The sequence below is a fragment of the Spodoptera frugiperda genome, chromosome 8 (genome assembly GCF_023101765.2).
Source record: "Spodoptera frugiperda isolate SF20-4 chromosome 8, AGI-APGP_CSIRO_Sfru_2.0, whole genome shotgun sequence".
Taxonomy (NCBI): Eukaryota; Metazoa; Arthropoda; class Insecta; order Lepidoptera; family Noctuidae; genus Spodoptera; species Spodoptera frugiperda.
In genome coordinates, this window is record NC_064219.1 from 9,909,947 (window position 1) to 9,928,878 (window position 18,932).

The 18,932-nt window shown below is 35.7% G+C and overlaps 1 protein-coding gene across 1 annotated transcript; it reads left to right on the forward strand.

The window, feature by feature from the left end:
* The first annotated feature begins 936 nt into the window (after window positions 1-936).
* LOC118275535 (esterase FE4-like) lies at window positions 937-3,540 on the forward strand. Its single transcript, XM_035593531.2, has 3 exons — window positions 937-1,153; window positions 1,630-2,912; window positions 3,315-3,540. The coding sequence occupies exons 1-3, from the start codon at window positions 980-982 to the stop codon at window positions 3,526-3,528; spliced, it is 1,671 nt and encodes a 556-aa protein (XP_035449424.2). The 5' UTR covers window positions 937-979; the 3' UTR covers window positions 3,529-3,540.
* The last annotated feature ends 15,392 nt before the right edge of the window (window positions 3,541-18,932 follow it).

The window sequence follows — 18,932 nt, forward strand, 5'->3', positions numbered from 1 at the left end:
TTTTTAATTATAATATTTGAGTAACAAAACAACATTAATTATTATTTTGAGGAACAACCAACATGCAGTTTTGTTATCATCATCTTCAGTCTATAAGTGGCCACTGCTGAACAACGGCCTCTTCTCACACGAAGAAGGTTTAAAGTATTAATCTTAATCATTCTGATCTATCAGGTCGAAACTGAAAAAAGACAATTTTACTAATAAATCAATTCAAGTAACATGGACGTTTATTTTCCGAATAAAAATCGTGACATCTAAATGGCTTCTCAACAACTCTTGGCCACCGGACGCAAGAAATGTTCTCGTATAGGATATCTTATGATAATATATTTTGCTGCATGGCTTTGCGATTTCCGTGGCCAAAGTATTCCTATTTTTGTTGTTCAGTTCGCGACAGAGTACTTTTAGTAAAGAAATTTTAAACTTTGGTACTTATCATAAGACAAAAGGTGCATGTTGGTAATGCTGAAGTTTATTGGTGTTTTAAACTGATTGCAAATGCATCTTTAAGATCATATTAAAGAAACTTTTTAACTATTAAAATAATTCAAACCTTCAAGAAAAGAGCGTATTTCTTTTTAAAAGGCCGGCAACGCACCTGTGACACCTTTTGTGTTGCGAGTGTCCTTGGGTGGCGATGATTTGTGTGATCCACAAATAGTTATTTCGGGTCTGGGTATCATTTTTATGTGAACTTTACGTAAACGCACCCACGACACAGGAGAAATTCCTAGTGTATTTAAAAAAATCTAAATACTATATCAACTACGCTAGCCACGTAGTCAATTAAAAATAATTTCTAGATAAGTCTATAGCAAATAACTTTCAACCGATAATTTGTGTGTCAAGGTTTATTATCAAAAAATCACAGGCATCGTTAATCAATAACCGAATTTATGTAATCGATTATCGCTTTATAATCATAATGCCGAACTAAATTGATAAGTATTTTAAAAATTCTTCAATCGTGGTAGACATGTTTCGGTTTTTAGTATTTATTTTATTAATAGTTAATGTTTCTGCTAAAGATGTGAAGATAGTTAGTTTAGATATAGGTGATTTGAGAGGGGAGAAGTATTGGCAAGGTGATTTCTATGAGTTTTATGGAGTTCCATACGCTACAGCTCCGACTGGAAGGGATAAATTTAAGGTATGTACAATGTACATTGTACATGTTTTTGTTATGAGGTGTTCGTATTATTTATGTAGCCAATCTGGTAAATTAAAAGTACCCCATTAACCGACAAGCATGCATGAAAAGACTGATGACTGTTGATGAAGCGAAAATGTATGTATGATTTGTAGCAATTGGCTTTCCATTTCCTCTGCCTACCTCTATCGGACACAGGCGTGAGGTTATGTATGTGTTTATATTTGTTGCCAAGCAGAAGAAGAAATGCAATGAAAACATTCCGAGTTGTTTTCTAAATGGTCATTGTTTATTTACAGTTGAACTTAACTATTTAAATTAAAATTATATAGGTAGTTAACCAAGTGCACTGCCTAACCAATCTAATAAAGTTCTGCAGTGACATCTAAATACTTGCACACGTATTTGTAATCTCTGCCAGCTGGTATTTTATTTGGTAAACAAGTGTGTTTAATTTTCACACAATACCTTTCCAGGCACCACTTCCAGTAAAACCATGGGAAGGTATAAAAGACGCAAATGAGCAGTACATATCATGTGAACAAATCTACCTTCTAGATGATGACTCAGATGAAGAAATCCTTCTAGATGGTGTGGAAGACTGCTTAACTATGAACCTCTTCGTACCAAAAGTAGCCAGTGAAGATAATTTAGTACCAGTTCTAGTCTACATTCACAGTGGAGCATACTCTGGAGGCAGTGGAAACATGGCCAAGTTCAACTTCCTAGCTCGCCATGATATCTTAGTAGTTAGCTTCAACTACAGACTTGGGTTCAAAGGATTCGCCTGTCTAGGAACAGAAGAAATACCAGGCAATGCGGCACTAAAGGACCAACTAGCTGCCTTGAAATTCATAAATAAATACATAAGTAAATTTGGCGGAGATCCAAAAAAAGTAACGCTCGCTGGCTTCAGTGTAGGAGCAAGTATGGCTGAAATACTCGCACTGTCCAAAGCAACAAACGGTTTGATTGACAAACTAATACTCGAAAGTGGTTCGGCGTTATCCCCCTTCGCAGTGAACAGGGATCCGATCAATACAGCCAAGAATTTAGCAATATCTATTGGTTATAACAACACAGAGAAAATTGATGATTTGAACGAATTCTTATTAAACGCACCGATCAAAGATTTGGCCTTTAAAAGTAAGAATTTCTACCTAACCAACTCGACGTTTGGTTTGGCACCGTGCATTGAGAATGTTATTGGAAACGCTGAACCCATACTCACTGAGTCGCCTTTGATTATATTTCATAAAGGAGATTATGAGAAAATACCAGTGCTGACTGGATTCTCTAATATGGAAGGTATAAGTAGAACGATGAAATTTGATGAATGGAGTGATTTAATGAATGAGAAATTCGCTGATTTCCTTCCAGCTGATTTGGCTTTTGATAATGATAAATCAAGGGATGATTTTATTAATAAGGTGAAGAAGTATTACTTTAAAGGCGAAGAAGTTACTCATGATACAGTACAAGGGTACATTGATTACTTTTCTGACTCAATGTTTAAGTATGGTATAATAAAGTCAGCGAAACTACACGCTATGAAATCTAAAAAACCTGTCTTTCTCTATGAATTCTCTTACGTTGGGAAGTTAAGTTTCAAGCACTATTTTATGGATAGAATTAAAGGTGCCAGTCATAGAGATCAAACTTCTTATTTGTTGGACTTCTTTGACTTTACTCTTGAATATGATGATTTGGACACAAGAGACCGAATGACTACTATGTGGAGTGATTTTGTTAAATATGAGTAAGTGCATTCTTAATCTATTTCGCTTTAAATAATATGATTTCACTTTGGACCAAAAGTCGCGATCACATACAATATAGTTCTAGTAGAACGTGTTATAGTGGTTATAATTCTCAAGTCATGAAATATATACAGCGTTTTATCATTCAAGATTGTCGTTGTAGCACTGCAAATATCATTGGTTTACAAAAAAGACTAACCCCCCCCCCCTACATCAATATAGATTTCAAAATCAATCATGAATAATAATAATGAAATATTTTCTATTACTACGTCTCTACATATTCTAACACCTCGTAAAGTACATATCAGATTAAATAGACCTGTTTTAGACAATCTCTACAATTTTATTCCTACAAATCTGAATAAATACAACTAACCAATAAAATGTTTTTTTTACAGAAACCCAACAGCCTACGAAAGCTTACTAATCGAGGCAAAATGGCCGCAGTATACGAATGACAAGCAAGGGTACATGGAGATAGGAAATAATTTGGAAACGAAGAAAGATTTGTTTGCAAATGAATTTAAGTTTTGGGATGAAGTGTATGAAAAGTTCTACTGGCATCCTAAGCCTATAGAGTCAAAGAAACCGACAAAAGCCAATAAAAAATGAAATTCTACATTATCATAGGGTTTTATTTCGATTTTAAAATACTACAGAATCCTAGTTGAAAAAATTATTAAGCAACACAGGTTTTTTTTCTTCTCTAATAGTATCTTCTGATTTATTTCGTCGCGGGATCCAAGACAGTCATACATGTCCTTGGAACGCGCCGAACTTCAGTGTCCTGGTGTTTACATGGTTGTATCTATTGTAAATCCTGGCTTACAAGAGTTGCAGCGGTATAGGAGGTTGTGGCGGGCTTGTCCCATTAAAAAAAGCAACTTTGGTTTAAGCGTTATTTACAATGAATTATTTAAAATGAATCATTAAATAACATTTTCGTGACTGAATGACACTTCTCAATTGTAAACAAAATAAAATCTTGATCGTAACCAAAAACAAATATCTGTTCAAATCCCCTACTCCAAAATAACCATAAATCTTTAAAAAGCTATTATTCAAACAGATTTAAAAGTTCAAAATAAAATCCCTTCTATTTATATACCCTTAAAAGTGTCAACTTGTCAACACAACGTCCGCAAAGGTTTATTTTCTTGACAAATTGCATCTAATGATATACCAACATTGTGTGCGACCCTCTGCACATCTTCGGAAACAAAAATAAAAAGAGTTCAAAATATATTTTACGCTTTCTTCATATCAAAAGGAATGATCATCATTTTTCAACGCCTCACAGTTTGGGAGCCACCCCTTCAGAATCGATGGGTTTTTATAAAGAAAATTCTAAACCATACATTTTTCTAGCAATATTAACCCCCGGTGCAGGTTCCTGCGATTTCGTTTTGGTACAATTCATAAACTGACAAACGTTTTTGTTAGAAAATTCTTAGCTTACTTAGCATATTGATATCTTATTTTTTGGTTCTAAATTGAGTATTATCGTAAACCATAAATAACTCGTAGTTGTTCCGGTAATCCAATAAACCTACTTTCCAGTATACATATTATACAAGGTGATAGGTGGTGAGTATATTTTGATTCTCGCTAATAAAACGCCATATTACTTTGGCTGAATTGGTACACAACCTTAACTTTACTTATGAATTAAACAAGAATGATTATAATTATTATGTCTTTCGGCTTACTCACGTAACTATTTGACGAAGAAATCGACTAGTTTCAAGCCATGCTAGACGCTCATTCATGAGCAGCATTCCAAGACACAAGACACGGTAACTGTCGCGTTGCTACTGAACCACATAATAGAATTAATTTAGTATGTTTTACTAAAGTAATTATATAAACAAAAACGGTGTTTCTTAAATAATAATAATTTAACCATCTAAAAACAGAATCCGCTATCATCTCCCAACTTAAAACAGCACCGGTGTGACTGACACCTCTAAACAGCCGTTCCCCTTCCTAGTTGCAAATATTTGAACGATTCCAAATGATGCACGTGCTATTGAACTTTTTGCTCGAATTCCCTACGGAAGGGAGTACTCTGTATTCCAAAAATTTGCAGGGTCACAGGACACGTGGGGCGTGATGGGAATTTTTACTATAAACACGATGAAGTGTTGAGCCGGATAAGCGGTTGGAAACTGCTACCAAGTGAGTTGAAGACTTTGGTTTTATTGGTACGACTGTTTAGGCAAGAAGGTGGGGTATATGTAGGTAGATAGGGTTTACTTTTGTGGACCTGAAGATTTAGTAATCATATGTAATGTAATGTGTACATGAGCATCGGTTATATTTTAATGAACTGCGGACTGCCTAGTGGGTTACCGAGGTTCTGGCTGAAAAAGCAGGAGTAGGAACGGGGTGGTTTTTAGTCAGTAAGAGTCTGAAACTTCAAAGTCAAAGTCAAAAATTATTTATTTCAAATAGTTTAGTACCAGGAAAGGACTTTTGATCGTCAAAGCAATTATAATAATATTATTATTCTATTTGCTCGTTCCAAAGTGCAGATTCCTATGGAGAAGAACGAGCAAGAAACTCAATAGGTTACTCTTTTTCAATCAGATTTAGATACAATTCTTGGTTACATGTTTCCGTTCTTCCTATCGCCTTGCAAAGGAAGAGAAGTTATTGGAAGATTTTCCTCTCACAAAAAAGGCTATAGATAGATAGAAGTAATAAGAATCATATTTGAAAATGGTTCCAATCACAAAAGGAAAAATATTTGATTAATTTTAAAGCCCTTTCTTTAATCAAGGGAGATTTTATACTTTACCTGATATCACAGCTGTCGCCTAAGATACGGCTTCTAATATAAAAAGATCAGGTGGGGTTTAATCAGTTCTGGGGGTTGAAGTTTTCCAAGTATCAAGTGCACCTTGAAATTTTATCCTTCATGCATAAACAATAGGGATGATGACGTATGGATTAAAAATATATTTAATCCGTTAGGTAATAAAAAACTATTACACGTTTGTTTTATTTTGTCATATAAGATAACAATTTGACTTAGATAAAACGAATCAAAGTTTATGAGTTATCATGGTATTTATAGGTAACAGAAATGCTGAAAAGTAAGTGTAGATTGTATAGCGGCTTTGCGTGTTGTAATATGCACCTCTGCCTACCCCTTCGAGGATGAAATCCGCGACAAAACACACAAACACCAAAACTTACTAACACAACATAGTATTTTAATACAATCTCTCACTCCTTGTACACATCTACTCAGTCCACAGTACAACATTGTAATGAAATCTCCTTCTTATATGTCACACAGTCTCAGTAAACGACATACAGACGGAAGACACATAGTAAGCGATACTTTACACGAACAAACTGACACACGACACGAAGTAAATATGAAAATCTTTATCGAATACAAAGTATTAACTTTCTAAACATTAAACAGACTCTTAACAACCGGCAAACACGTCTAACTTTTGTCAACATTCGGCGACAGGGTGAATTGTACCCTGTTGTAGAAAGTTTAAGGTTTAATTTTCCGTGTTTGCTTCGATTTAAAAGTATATTTATGTTTCGCTCAGTGACACAGGTGACGGTGAGATAAGTAATGTCAATTTATAAGCGTCAAAGTCATGATTCTCAGGGGAGAGGGCTGTTTGAATGGTGCGCACGGTATATGGATGACGTCAAACTTATTGTGAGTTAATATCCGATTTTTTCTCAAGGTACGGTATAATATGTTTGGTTGTTTCATTTATTTGAAGATGGTTCTGTGTGACTTGTGAAGTTTATTTAAAAGCGTAGAGAAATTAGTAGATTCTTATTTTTCAAGGGGTCGGGCAAAGTATTGCTGGGCTTTTTTCGGTTTATCGAATATTTCTCAGTAGTAGCACGGAGTCTGGAATTGTGCCCAGTATATGGCAATATACTCGGCCCCTATTAGATGGGACTTATAACATCAATGGTATTCAACTGGGTGTTGCCATTGTACAGTGGCATTACGTGCTGTAATGTGCACCTCTGCCTACCCCTACTGGTATAAAAGGCGTGAGGATACTTAAGTAACAATTGCTATTGTTCCTGAGTACGATACACTGCCGCCTATTATTGACTTATCGTTTAATGTCAATAGTTCGGTTAGGTCACTGAAGAGGGCGTTGTTGAGTCCGTCATGTTGACACCGTTGCTGAGATGATGTGTCATGGACACGGTGCGACGGCCGACGGCACGGAATCGTGCTTTGAGCTAATTCATAATCAAAACTGAATTCATGCCGCGACATACACATGTAAATTGATGATCATGCCCTCGAATACTGAAAAGCTACTCAATTTAAGTCGTATTTAAATATTGTGCTGTAGATGAATTTTATAAAGCATTTATAGCTGACATAACTATTTTTGAAAGCGACTTGAAGTTTGTGGCGTTTGAGTATTTGAACGATTAGATGAATAAGTCAGAACTGCAGACCATATTTAAGCTGATGATACAAGTTTCAGGTTTTCAATCCTGGAACTTGGACTAGTATTCAAGTATTTATTGCTTCCATAATGTACAAAGTCAGTTGCCTACTAGTTTATAATATGAGTAGCTTAATTAAATTGAATTGAACTGAACTACAGCTGTTCATTGCACACAACCTCATTTCAAACAACACCATCCAACCTCAGCCTGAACTAATTTTCCATGTTTTATCATAACGTTGAACCGAACACTAACTTAGTGTGTTTCCGTCACTTAATTAAGTGCAAGTAGTGACGTCATTCATAGCGATCGGTTGCCGCATGCCGTCATCCTTGGATAGCTCGACATCCAATACTGACGGTCTTGCTTTGTATAGAGGGTGGTTTTAATATTGGCTTTATTTATTTTGTGGCTATTTAGAGTGTCTTGTTGCCTGAATCTGGATATTCGGTTTGAGAATTGTGTTATTAACTATTTCTATGTTACATGATTTATACCAATAAAACCATTAATAGGAATTAAATAGGACTTTTGAAATATCGACAAATAAAGAAGTAAATAATAGTCTGTCAGTCAGTCCAACAGTGAAGCTAGGTGCTCGTGTCAAAGTGTAGTTTCGAATGGATTAGAACGAGGAAGAAGCTCCATTCGTTATTTTTACTTACTCACGCAATAAAATATAAAGTCAAAAAACGCAAAACTCGTTTTTAAACAAACAAAACAAAAGGAATGTAGTAGACCAAAAATATGGATAGCAAAAAATGGAAAAATATGAGTATGTCATTGCTACAGTACCAGTTACTGGTATGTCAGAAAATGAATGGCGTCTAGCCGCAGTCGGTTGCGACATGTTGACATCCGCGGTCATACCAATTCTAAACTGACCTCCACTGACTAAATATAGGATGATAATACGTATGATGATAGAATGTACCTACACAATATTTTTACTGAGAAAATTTCGTCGAAATGACTTTTGCCAAAGCTTATAAAATGAAATGAAAGTAAATAAATATGCACATCTTAAAATAAACTAAAACTAAAACAGTTAAAAAAAATTGGACTTCCATCCAGTGGGCATCAAAGTACTCGTCCGTATCACTGTCACTGGGCTGGGAAAGGTTCCCAGAAGACTTGCAAAATGAATAAATAAATTCAAATAAAATCAGTGTTTCATTAATACTATTTGCTCATAGCAAAACGAAAGGCTTTGATTCTTTGCTGTAGAAAAATATTTAACTCAGAAAAATACATAGCAATTTATGTTCAGTTTACCTTTATCATATAGAACTCCGGTAGAAGAGAGTGTGTTTTTTTCTTAGAAACCTTACCTGATTATGAACATATTAACATTCACTGCAAAATATAGTAAATTAAACATGAAACTACCATGTCTTGTAAATCGTCCTCCATCATCATATTAGCCACAAGACATCCACTGCTGAACATAAGCTTCCCCCAAATACTTCCAATCGTCTTTACTAAATGAAAAATAATAAGAGTACTTTTTTAAGTGGAGAAAATCATCCGATGCCTTCTCCTGCCATAGGCGAGACGAAAGGGCATGTCAGACTCTTACTTACTAAGAACCACTTTGCTCCTACTCCTGCATTTCCAGCTGAAGCCCCGGTAAACCCGCTAAGCAGTTTGCAGCTATAGAAATAATAAGTACGTAGGTTTTAAATCTATACTAATATTATAAAGCTAGTACAATTTTTCAAACAACCTGTATCCAGAGTCTTCCTAGCACATTCCGCTAGCGTATCGCAATGCAAACTCAGTTCGAACGCATTCATCCAGCGACACAACTATCCATACCGCTTCAACAGACAGACAGACCGACAAATTACACTGTTATGGAATTACTATCTCGTAGGTAGAGCCTAATCTGACTAGCCTCTAATCTCTTTGATCTAGTATTCAAGTATTTATTGCATACATAATGTACATAGGTGGTGGAAATACAATATTAAGTCACAATTACGGACCTTATCGGGCATAGCTAATTATAAAATTTTTAAGTGAGAGGAAGGGCATTTAGAACGAATTTACTATGTCAAAATTTATAAAATAGTAGGTAATTTTACTAGTGTACTGTATGGATGCGAGAACTCTGACTAACTAAAAATCACCACGTTTCTACTCCTGCTTTTCAAGCCGGAGCCCCAGTAACCCGCTGTCCATAGCTCTGGAGTCTAAAATGACTACCACAGTATTTGATGATATTAAGTCAGGGATCAAAAAACACATTTCACAGTAACAATGAACAAATTACTAGTTATTAGTGTTTCAATTTACAATACCCTACAAACATATTTTATACAATTTCCAAGTTTTACAGCTTCACCCCCATCTCGAACGCGGCGACATTAATTTTGAACGGGAAAAAATCAGCTACAGCACTTCCCTAAATAAAAGTTTACACAAAAAATCTGATAGCAATAAGTCACGTTTAATCTTCGGTAGAATTCTTTTAAAAAACCCTGTCGACGTTGCCATAAATCTTTTTTCGAAAAAAAAAAATCGTTTTTCGACGCCCGCGACTCCCCCTTTCGACTTTGCCGCGGATGACTGTGCAATTATCAATATCACCACAACATAGAGGTTGTGCCACCGGAAAATTCCTATTTCCCAGCTATAAATCAGTTTTCCGTTTATTAAAACAGCGCGCCATCTTCGATCGAAACACCCCCTTAAGTCGGGGGTGAGTTCATATTGGGGCTTTTAGACTCGCGCCTCTAATGTATTTTATTATAATTTAACGTAAATTTTAAAAGGGGTTTTGTGTTTTACACGTAAATGTCATGTTTGTATTTGATTTTACCGGGATCAAATTTGGGTTGAAATTTATTCGATCATAGCCTTTGAACACGAACATCAATAGGTACATAACGAGAGACAGGGAAAGTTTTATCCCTTTCAGTATAGGTGTCAAAAATAAAAATGAACCTTGTTTTAATACAGATAAGATTACTAATATAATAATGGGGATTATCCTCTGATTCCAAGTGGAATAATCTTCCACTGCACAAGGGGCGTGCAGCATTCTTTTTAATCTGGTTTACCCCTGTGTAATCTACGTAGGGAAGCAACGCCAGGAGCAAACATTGTTTAATGTTGTCTAACGAATACTATTACAGATAAGAAACAAGGAGTTTACAAAACGAGCGACGTCGGGGAAATTAGGTACTGCCTTTTTAATATTAAAATTTTGCTGCGGTTGTAAAATTTTAATTACCACCAAGAAATTATAATTTTGTTTCGTAATTCTGTGTGAAGGTACACTGAAGTGAAGTGAGGTGTATAAAATTAGGAGAGTTTACTACTTTTTTGTTGCCTGCATCAATGATATAGCAGAAAACAAGGTGCCTAATGAAAGCAGCAATGAAGTCTGATGAGCTAAACTGTTACATGAAAACTGTATATTAAATAAATTCAAGCAAGATGTAAAAATGTCGTAATATTTCAAATACGTTTTATTGAAAACGATTGTGGCCTGCCAACCATCTACATATATGATGAGGATGGAAGTGCTGTCGTATAGGTCAATGAAAGACGTGGCAGGTATTAACCCAAATAATTATTCTTCAGCACTACCCGATAGAGAATGCACAACTAACCTACATCTCTACGCATTGCCAAAGTGTCAAGTCGGTTTGAAACATCCCGACACTCAACAATCTGAACGCGGTCCAGAGGATGAAGCTGGTACTGGGGTGCTCTCGCCCAAAGATGAGAACAGTATTCCTTGTCGATTAAATTAGATGTAGTACTCAGCCTTAACGGGTTAGAAGTCTCAACCTTATCACATTGTATAGAAGCAGGCGATGGGCTGGCGTATGGTTTATTTGTCTCACACAAACACTTGATTATTGCTGAACACATGTTTAACGTCAGTATTTTATGTTAAGCGACTGCTATATACCATCCACGACACTTTTTTCAATCATTTAACACGTTTTGTCCACCGAGACAATCAAACTCACCCAGCGACTACACCAATCGTACTGTCTTCTTTAAAGAATATAATACGAAAATAAATCTTATAACACCTCAAAAAAATCCACCATCACCCCTCAAACTATCCTACACCCAAACACCTATTTCCAAATAATTCAATTACTAATCCACTTCACAAATAATCATGACAATAGAATTGAAAATTAAATAACCCTTCGACAATGGGCCCTTGATTGAGGGTCTCTTAAAAACCTTTCAATTACCAAACTGTCAGGAGCATAAAGTATGTCCTATAATGGCACTTGAGATTTTTCTCATTGTCACCCCGATTTTGAAATTATTGACATTAATTGTTCCGTATTGATTTTATTGGGGAGAGTGGTATAAACAGGGTCGTTCTAGTTTTATTGGGGAGAATGGTGTATACAGGGTCGTTCTGGTATTGGTCGTTGTTTTTATTGAATTTGTTACTGAGTGAAAGAATATGAAGGTGATAAGGGTTGATTTGGGAAGGTATATAAGTAAGTAATTTTCGAAAAAATATAGGCAACACGCTTATTTAATAAAAACTAAGTATACGCTTTGTTGCATTGAGTAAACTGTCTAATAATGTATTACGATTTAAAAAAAAACTGTAGTCATATAGAGGCCGTAGCTTCAATACTATTTGAAAAAAGATTGTAATTTCGATATTTAGACATATCGCGATAGCATTATTATTACCTTTATCTTATCATAGACAAGAAGTAAGCATACAAAATATCTGCTCCATCTACCAAATAACTTGGTTACCCAGTTACCCACCAAAAACTCAAAAGACCTCAAAATAAACCAAAATACAGCCTCAAAATTAAAACTTTAAAACAAAATTTAATAACAGCGCCCTCTTGTTTCATTAATAAGAATTTAATTAAGCAGTCACAACGCTGTTCTGGTGTAATTACTGGAGACAGGTGATACTGTAAAATGGAGGTCCCTTGTGTATTTACATGGATTTTCATTATAAGAACATTATTTTTAAAGGTCGTTTAAAATTCGTGTGGTTATGGCAAAGGAGAAAATCTTTGTCACCACCTATAATCTCCTCGTGGGTGTCATCAGAGCCAACTAAGGGCTTATACATTTGACAGAAACTGGACAGCAGTGGACTCTAATAAACATGAACTTTAAAAACTGTGCTCGCTCATCATGAAGCAAATACAAAGAGGAGATGTTATAACTAGATTTCCCTTTAACATACGTAACACTTTACGGGTAGCACGGGACGTTACAAACCACGCCCCTCTCTATTTACCATCATGCAGTCCTAATACTACAAACACGTTACCAATTGTCCACAATTTAACGTGCCACTTTCTGAGCGCTTATAACCTATTTACCTTTTCACTTACCATTGGTTAGGGCCTATTCGTTTTCTCACAGTGTACAATTACATTATGGCATCTCCTCTTTGTACTTGCATCATGTCTATAGCCTATTCTAGGTAAGCCTAGCCTATAGGTAAGCCTGATCAAAACTATCAGTATTGCGATCAAATAAACCTGAGATATGTACCAACCCACTCGCCAAGTGTGATCATATTGAATTCTCTTAATTCCAAGACACGCATAATAGTCCATCTATGGACTTTTGATAGCATGATGGCTCTTAATGATGTTGACATCCAAAAACATAAACACACGTACGCCAAACAAATATCGCTTCACAAAATATTACCTTAAAGTCAAAAATAGAACGAAATTAATTTTATCTTCTTGTCAAAATTGCTTATAAAATACATCGTCGGTTCACTTTGATATCATTTAATTAAAACAGTAATAAAGAGTTCGCTGTGTGTTGACATTATTGATTTTGTTGCTACGTTGCTACGACATGGCTACGGTGTTTTGCTACGGCGCTACGACATCTACTACGAGACGTAGCAACAGGGATGATTAGTAGAAATGAGTTTCTTTGCTTGTGTGTTACACTGTTCGATATATTAAGTTTGAGCCAGAGTTGGGTAAAGTATTATTGAAATATCGAAAAATTGTTGAAGCAGTATAGGTGAGCTATTATTTTAAATAGGTATAAAGACAGAAAAATAACTAATGAAGAAAATGTGTTATTTTCACGTACAGCTGGTATAAAAATACATTTTACACGTTAAATTCACCTGCAGATCCACAAATAAACTTCGATTTTCGTGAATTTATTAAAATATGTTCAATATGCGACACTGTTCTGCATAAACGGATAATCGTCAGGTTTCAATAAAAAGTCGTTCTGTCGCAACGTGTGAATATTCATTAGTTATTGAATGCCCGTGGTGGTGCCGGCAGACGCGTTTATGTCGCCGGATTAGACTTTTATCTATGCAGACTGGATTTAGTCGCTAGCTCACTGAGGTAGAAAGCTGGACTCACTCGTTCATACTATCTATAGGAATATCACAATCCTGAATCGAAAATAGTGGGTAGGTATAATAGTGAGTAGGTTTTCTTTGGTTTCCGTATAGCTCGCTCAAAATCATATTACATGTTGTCATGAGACTAACATCTCTTTCAGTCAGCAAAAGAAGAAAATAAATTAAAAATTTAATTTAATTTTGTAAACTGCCACGTAAGTTTTTTTTATGAAACAAGCCGTTAATCGAGCAGACGTATTACCTAAACGGTAAGCAATCGCCGCCGCCCATGGACACTTGAAACACCAGAGGCGTTAAAAAGTGCATTGCCGGCTTTTTGGGAGTTAGGAATTTAAGGGTTGTTGTTCGGGAATCTCGGATGGGGAAGATTGGGAAGGGGGATTGGGCCTCCGGTAACCTCACTCTCACAATGAAACACACCACAAGCATTGTTTTACGTCGGTTTTCTGTGAAGTGATGGTATCACTCCGGTTGAGCCGGCCCATTCGTTCCGAAGCATGGCTCTCCCACACTTATATTGTAAACTGCCACGACAATTCCCAGTACCATCAACTTACCATTTAAATCAACACCCAACCCTAATCTTTCACCCTTAACGGGACGCCGTGAAAACTTTCACAGCAGATGTCAGGAGCGTCTAGACGATCGCAATGCACCAACTCCGGTGTGCTTTTATTTTATTTTATTTTGACTTCACACTATTTCCCCCTACAGTGCGAGGCTTGTTGGCAGAAATGAAAGAAAAATAGAAGGGGCTATCAGATGTTTTCACAGTGTTTCGAAGTTATGTCAAAAGGCGAAACGCTTAAAAGTTATTAATAAGATGAATTAAGTTTGTTTTTATTATTTTGTGTGAAGTTGTTTGTAAGATGAATGAAAATTTTTATTATTTTAAAAATGTTGAGGGAGTGTTTGATTGGTTCATAGTTTGTGACTGCTGGCTACTTTATATTGAATTTAAGACGAATGTAAAGTATAACTTAAAAGCATTTTGAATTTACTAAATCTAGTTTTCGTCGAATATTATACGTCCTTAGAGCACACTCAACGTAAATAGACAATGTGGTAGACCTAGAAAGAGATGGCGGGACAAGCTTGACGCCTATGATAAGGATTGACTGTAGAAAGCTTTGCACAGAGAGGAGTGGATAGAGGGCCTTTGCCATGCAGTGGAATGATCACGGCTAAAAATAACATAAATATCATTGATCATAACAGTTGATGAGTCTAATGAAACAAACAATTCTTACTTTAGACACATTGTATTAAATGCTTTTTATAATCGAATACTTAATCTTATAACATTAACATTTTCCCCACGAACCAAATCCTCTTCAGTAATCGCATTAACAAACGACGCAACCAACAGAATCCAAACAGAAAAATCTACTTAAACACACGAACAAATCTTTAAGCCCCTCAATTAACATACTCAGTACAAACTAACCGCTGAAATCTCAATTAAAAAAATACCTAAGCTAAGCACAGACAACTTTTTTTCGAAAGCATACGCTTTGCTTCTCAAAGGGCCAAGTGCTACACTTGAAAAAAAAAACATGTTTAAAAGAGAAAAGTTTTGCAGTGCCTTCACAAAAGTAGTCTTTAAAGGTATCAAAGGATATTCCAACTGTATGTTCCTTTTTACTGTAGATTTAATGAAAAAGTAAACGGTTTTGTAGTAGAAATAAAATTTTAGATTTCAATCTTAAAGCGCACAGTAGATTATTTATATATTTTTTTAATAATTTCCTTTTTTGCCTGCAATAACTTGTAACGGTGCAAATTAATTCATTTTCTATGTATTTATTTCAATATTACAAACAGACATTCCAATTTTATTTATTAGTCTAAATTTAGATCAGTATGTCATAAAACGCTAATTATGATCGACAGCAGAAACCAACTAAAGCAAAAAAAAATACCGAAAAAAAAAAACGAATTTGACGCATCATATTTAATCATTTCGGCGCTTGTCGTAAATTTTATCACGTCTCAAACACATACTTATTCAACTCCATAGACAAGTAACTAATGCCTAAGACACTATGACCTACCCCGTTGGCGAGTGGTCGCAAGTGCGACCTGGCAAGAAGTTCCTGGTTCGATTCCAGGGTCCGGCACAGTATTGCTGCGCTTATTTTTCGGTTTATCAAAAATTTCTTAGTAGTACCACGGAGTCTGAAACTATGCCCGTTACATGTGCAGCCCCTATTACATGGGGCTTCTCACGTAAACGGTGAAAAGGGGCTGTACATTGTACAGTGGCATTACGTGCTGTAATGTGCACTTCTGCCTACCCCTTCTGGGATAAAATACGTGATGATACAGTACACTATAACCTCGTCTATCCTTAACTATAGCAAACATATTAAACTTGAACACCTCACAGGACAGTACAATCACTCCCCTACTCAATAGATCTATGTTCAATTAATCGGGAGACTGCGGCCAGCCCCATACATATTTATGATCCGACTGTCTGTCTGTCTGTCTGGGCTAGTTCTAACAATCTCTTGGTCTGATTGTTGAGGGAGTGATTTAAGATTTTTGGGGATATTGATCTGTTTGGTGTTATTTCGTTTACGTTTCGAGTTTGTCAATTAATTCATTTATACATTTTAACACTATCCAATCTGAGACTATTTCAAGACGTAAAGAGCTAGTCTCCAAGTTCTGTGCCCGTTTTAGACGTAACTTCATTTGTTTTCCGGGAGAAGTCAAAGGGAGCGTCAGTCTCTTACTGATTAAAAACCATTCCTACTCCTGCTTTTCTAGCCGGATACCCGGTAAACCCCCTAGATAGTGCGCAGTTTCGACCTAACAGTACCTACTTACGAAACAAAATATAAATCGCAGTAACAGAACGGTCCACAAAATTAATATGCCCCGAGGATATTATTACCATGCACACTGCACGCTTTATTGACAATATCTACGTTAAAACTTGCAGAATAAATAAATCCATTGTACGATTTAATTCCAATATGAATATTGAAATTGTTGAATATTATGTTTATGTAATATTTTAATGTGTAAAGAGAAAATTTTGAATAAATATTTATGGCACGACCCTCATTATTGCATTCGTTGAAGTGTGGATTGTGGTTTCTGTATTAATTCGTTTTATTGGAAGTAGGTATCTAGATATCGTTTGTTGAGAATTCATATATGTATAAGGTTTAAAAAAGTCCTTATGCGTATTTTTTGTATCGTTACGCCTTATATCCTCTAAGGGGTAGGCAAAGATGCACATTACGGCACGGAGAAGATTTTGAGCATTAATCATCAGGCTTGCTCAATACAGGTTGACGATTTCAAACTTATAATTTGAAATTATAAGCCATGTTTTCTCACGATGTTTTCCTTCACTGTTTGTCAGTGGTGTCTCTTAATCAATAATCTTAGAAAGTACATATAACACGGAAAAAGTCACATTGGTACTTGCCGTTGGTAGGTTTCGAAATCGCGCACTCATGCACAAGGAGCGTTTTAAACCTCCACCACAACATCTCACAATCAACATTACTTATAGAAATATCATCAATGGAAACAAACTAGATAAATAATTTTATAGCCTTTTAGTCCTTATCCTAATTACATACGCCTAAACAAATAAAACATATAAACCGTATCAGTGCACTCAACACTCAAAAAGCTCAATTATTTCTTATCAAACATCCATATTATAAGCAGAACTATGACGAAGTATTTGGAACAAGCAATCTCTATCTAAATAACATGACATTACACTAGGATTCGAATGTAATGTCGATTTGTTAGATAAGTTGGTTTTATCATATTTAGTCAAATATATACCAGTGATCGGAAAACAGATGTATAGGCAAATAATCACAGTCATTCAGTTCACCAATTATATTCAAACCACCTAAATTTTCTATTTTGCCACATTATGCCATAAAAAATTGCATGCACTTCTATACCAGCAAAAAAGTATTAAATCTATCTATACAAATCCGTTGCGGATTACCTAGCAGGTTACCGGGGCTTCCACTTAGCATTAGTAGAAACGAGGTGGGTTTTAGTCAGTAAGAGTCTGACACTCCCTCTCGCCTCAACCTATACAGGAGAAGTAATTGGATGACAATCCCCCTTAAAACTATACAAATCCAACGAAAACACAGACCACAACCAATTTAAATGTTAGTTTCCGACCAAACCTAGGCCCCATATCACCCAGTGTCCAAATGCATCACCAATGACGTCACACAGTGTCATAATATTTCACCATGTTTGGCGATATATCACCAAGTTCTTTCTGTTCATCAGGATTGTGTGAGCTCCTATAAATCATGGGAGTCCCGTGCTAAACGAAACTCGACGTTGTAACTATGAACTATGGGTCGATCGATGGATAGATTTTAGGAATGCATTTGAATATTTTTCTTTGATCAAATTTGTTTGATGTCCTTTTCAGTAGTATTTTGGTAGTCATTATAATCATCAACGGCGACCTGTAATTGTGCCACAGCAATGTAAAGGCTTTTTCAAAATTTTTGGACTTGATCCTGTGTCGTGGGTAAAAACATACAAATTCACACAGTTGTGTGATCCAAATTTGAAGAAACTCTTTTCTTCGAGCAGGAAGCGAACCTGCTACCCGTTGCACGGCAGCCAGTTGCCTATCAATCGCGTCAACCGTGTAGTATAGGCCAGCAGTCCCCTCTTCAGGGCCAGAGTGAATACGGTGTTTCTAGCCAGACATGTTCCATCTTTGACCGCATCGTCACTTACCATCAGGTGAGATCGCAGTCAAATGCCTGTCTAGTTTTAGACAAAAAAACATTAAAATGTTATCGCCAAGCATTTCATTTGTAACGATAAGTGGAGAGGACATTGCTTGTTTAGGCTTTTGGTTTCTTATTTTATTACAGTCTAGACGAGTAATGTAAATTTTATGAACCTTTTAGCATTTTATTTTGTTTTTATTGAAATAAAATTGAGTTTGGCTTTGAAATGAGTCACTGCCCTTTTAATTATTACATTAAACCTGCATCAAACCTTTAATTTATATACCGTACTAAAGGAATAAGTTGACCTTTGAATTGGTTAAATAATACTTAGAATAGGGTAGATGACTAATTTTTATTTTAATGTCCGTCTTGTAGATTAATTTAAAATATTAGACACGTATTTTTTTTATTTTCACAATCAAATAGGTACTTTCGAAGATATA

Coding starts and splice junctions, on each gene's coding strand:
- LOC118275535 (XM_035593531.2), top strand. CDS start 980: ATGTTTCGGTTTTTAGTATTTATTTTATTAATAGTTAATGTTTCTGCT. Junction 1,154..1,629: donor CTGGAAGGGATAAATTTAAG/GTATGTACAATG, acceptor ATACCTTTCCAG/GCACCACTTCCAGTAAAACC. Junction 2,913..3,314: donor AGTGATTTTGTTAAATATGA/GTAAGTGCATTC, acceptor TTTTTTTTACAG/AAACCCAACAGCCTACGAAA.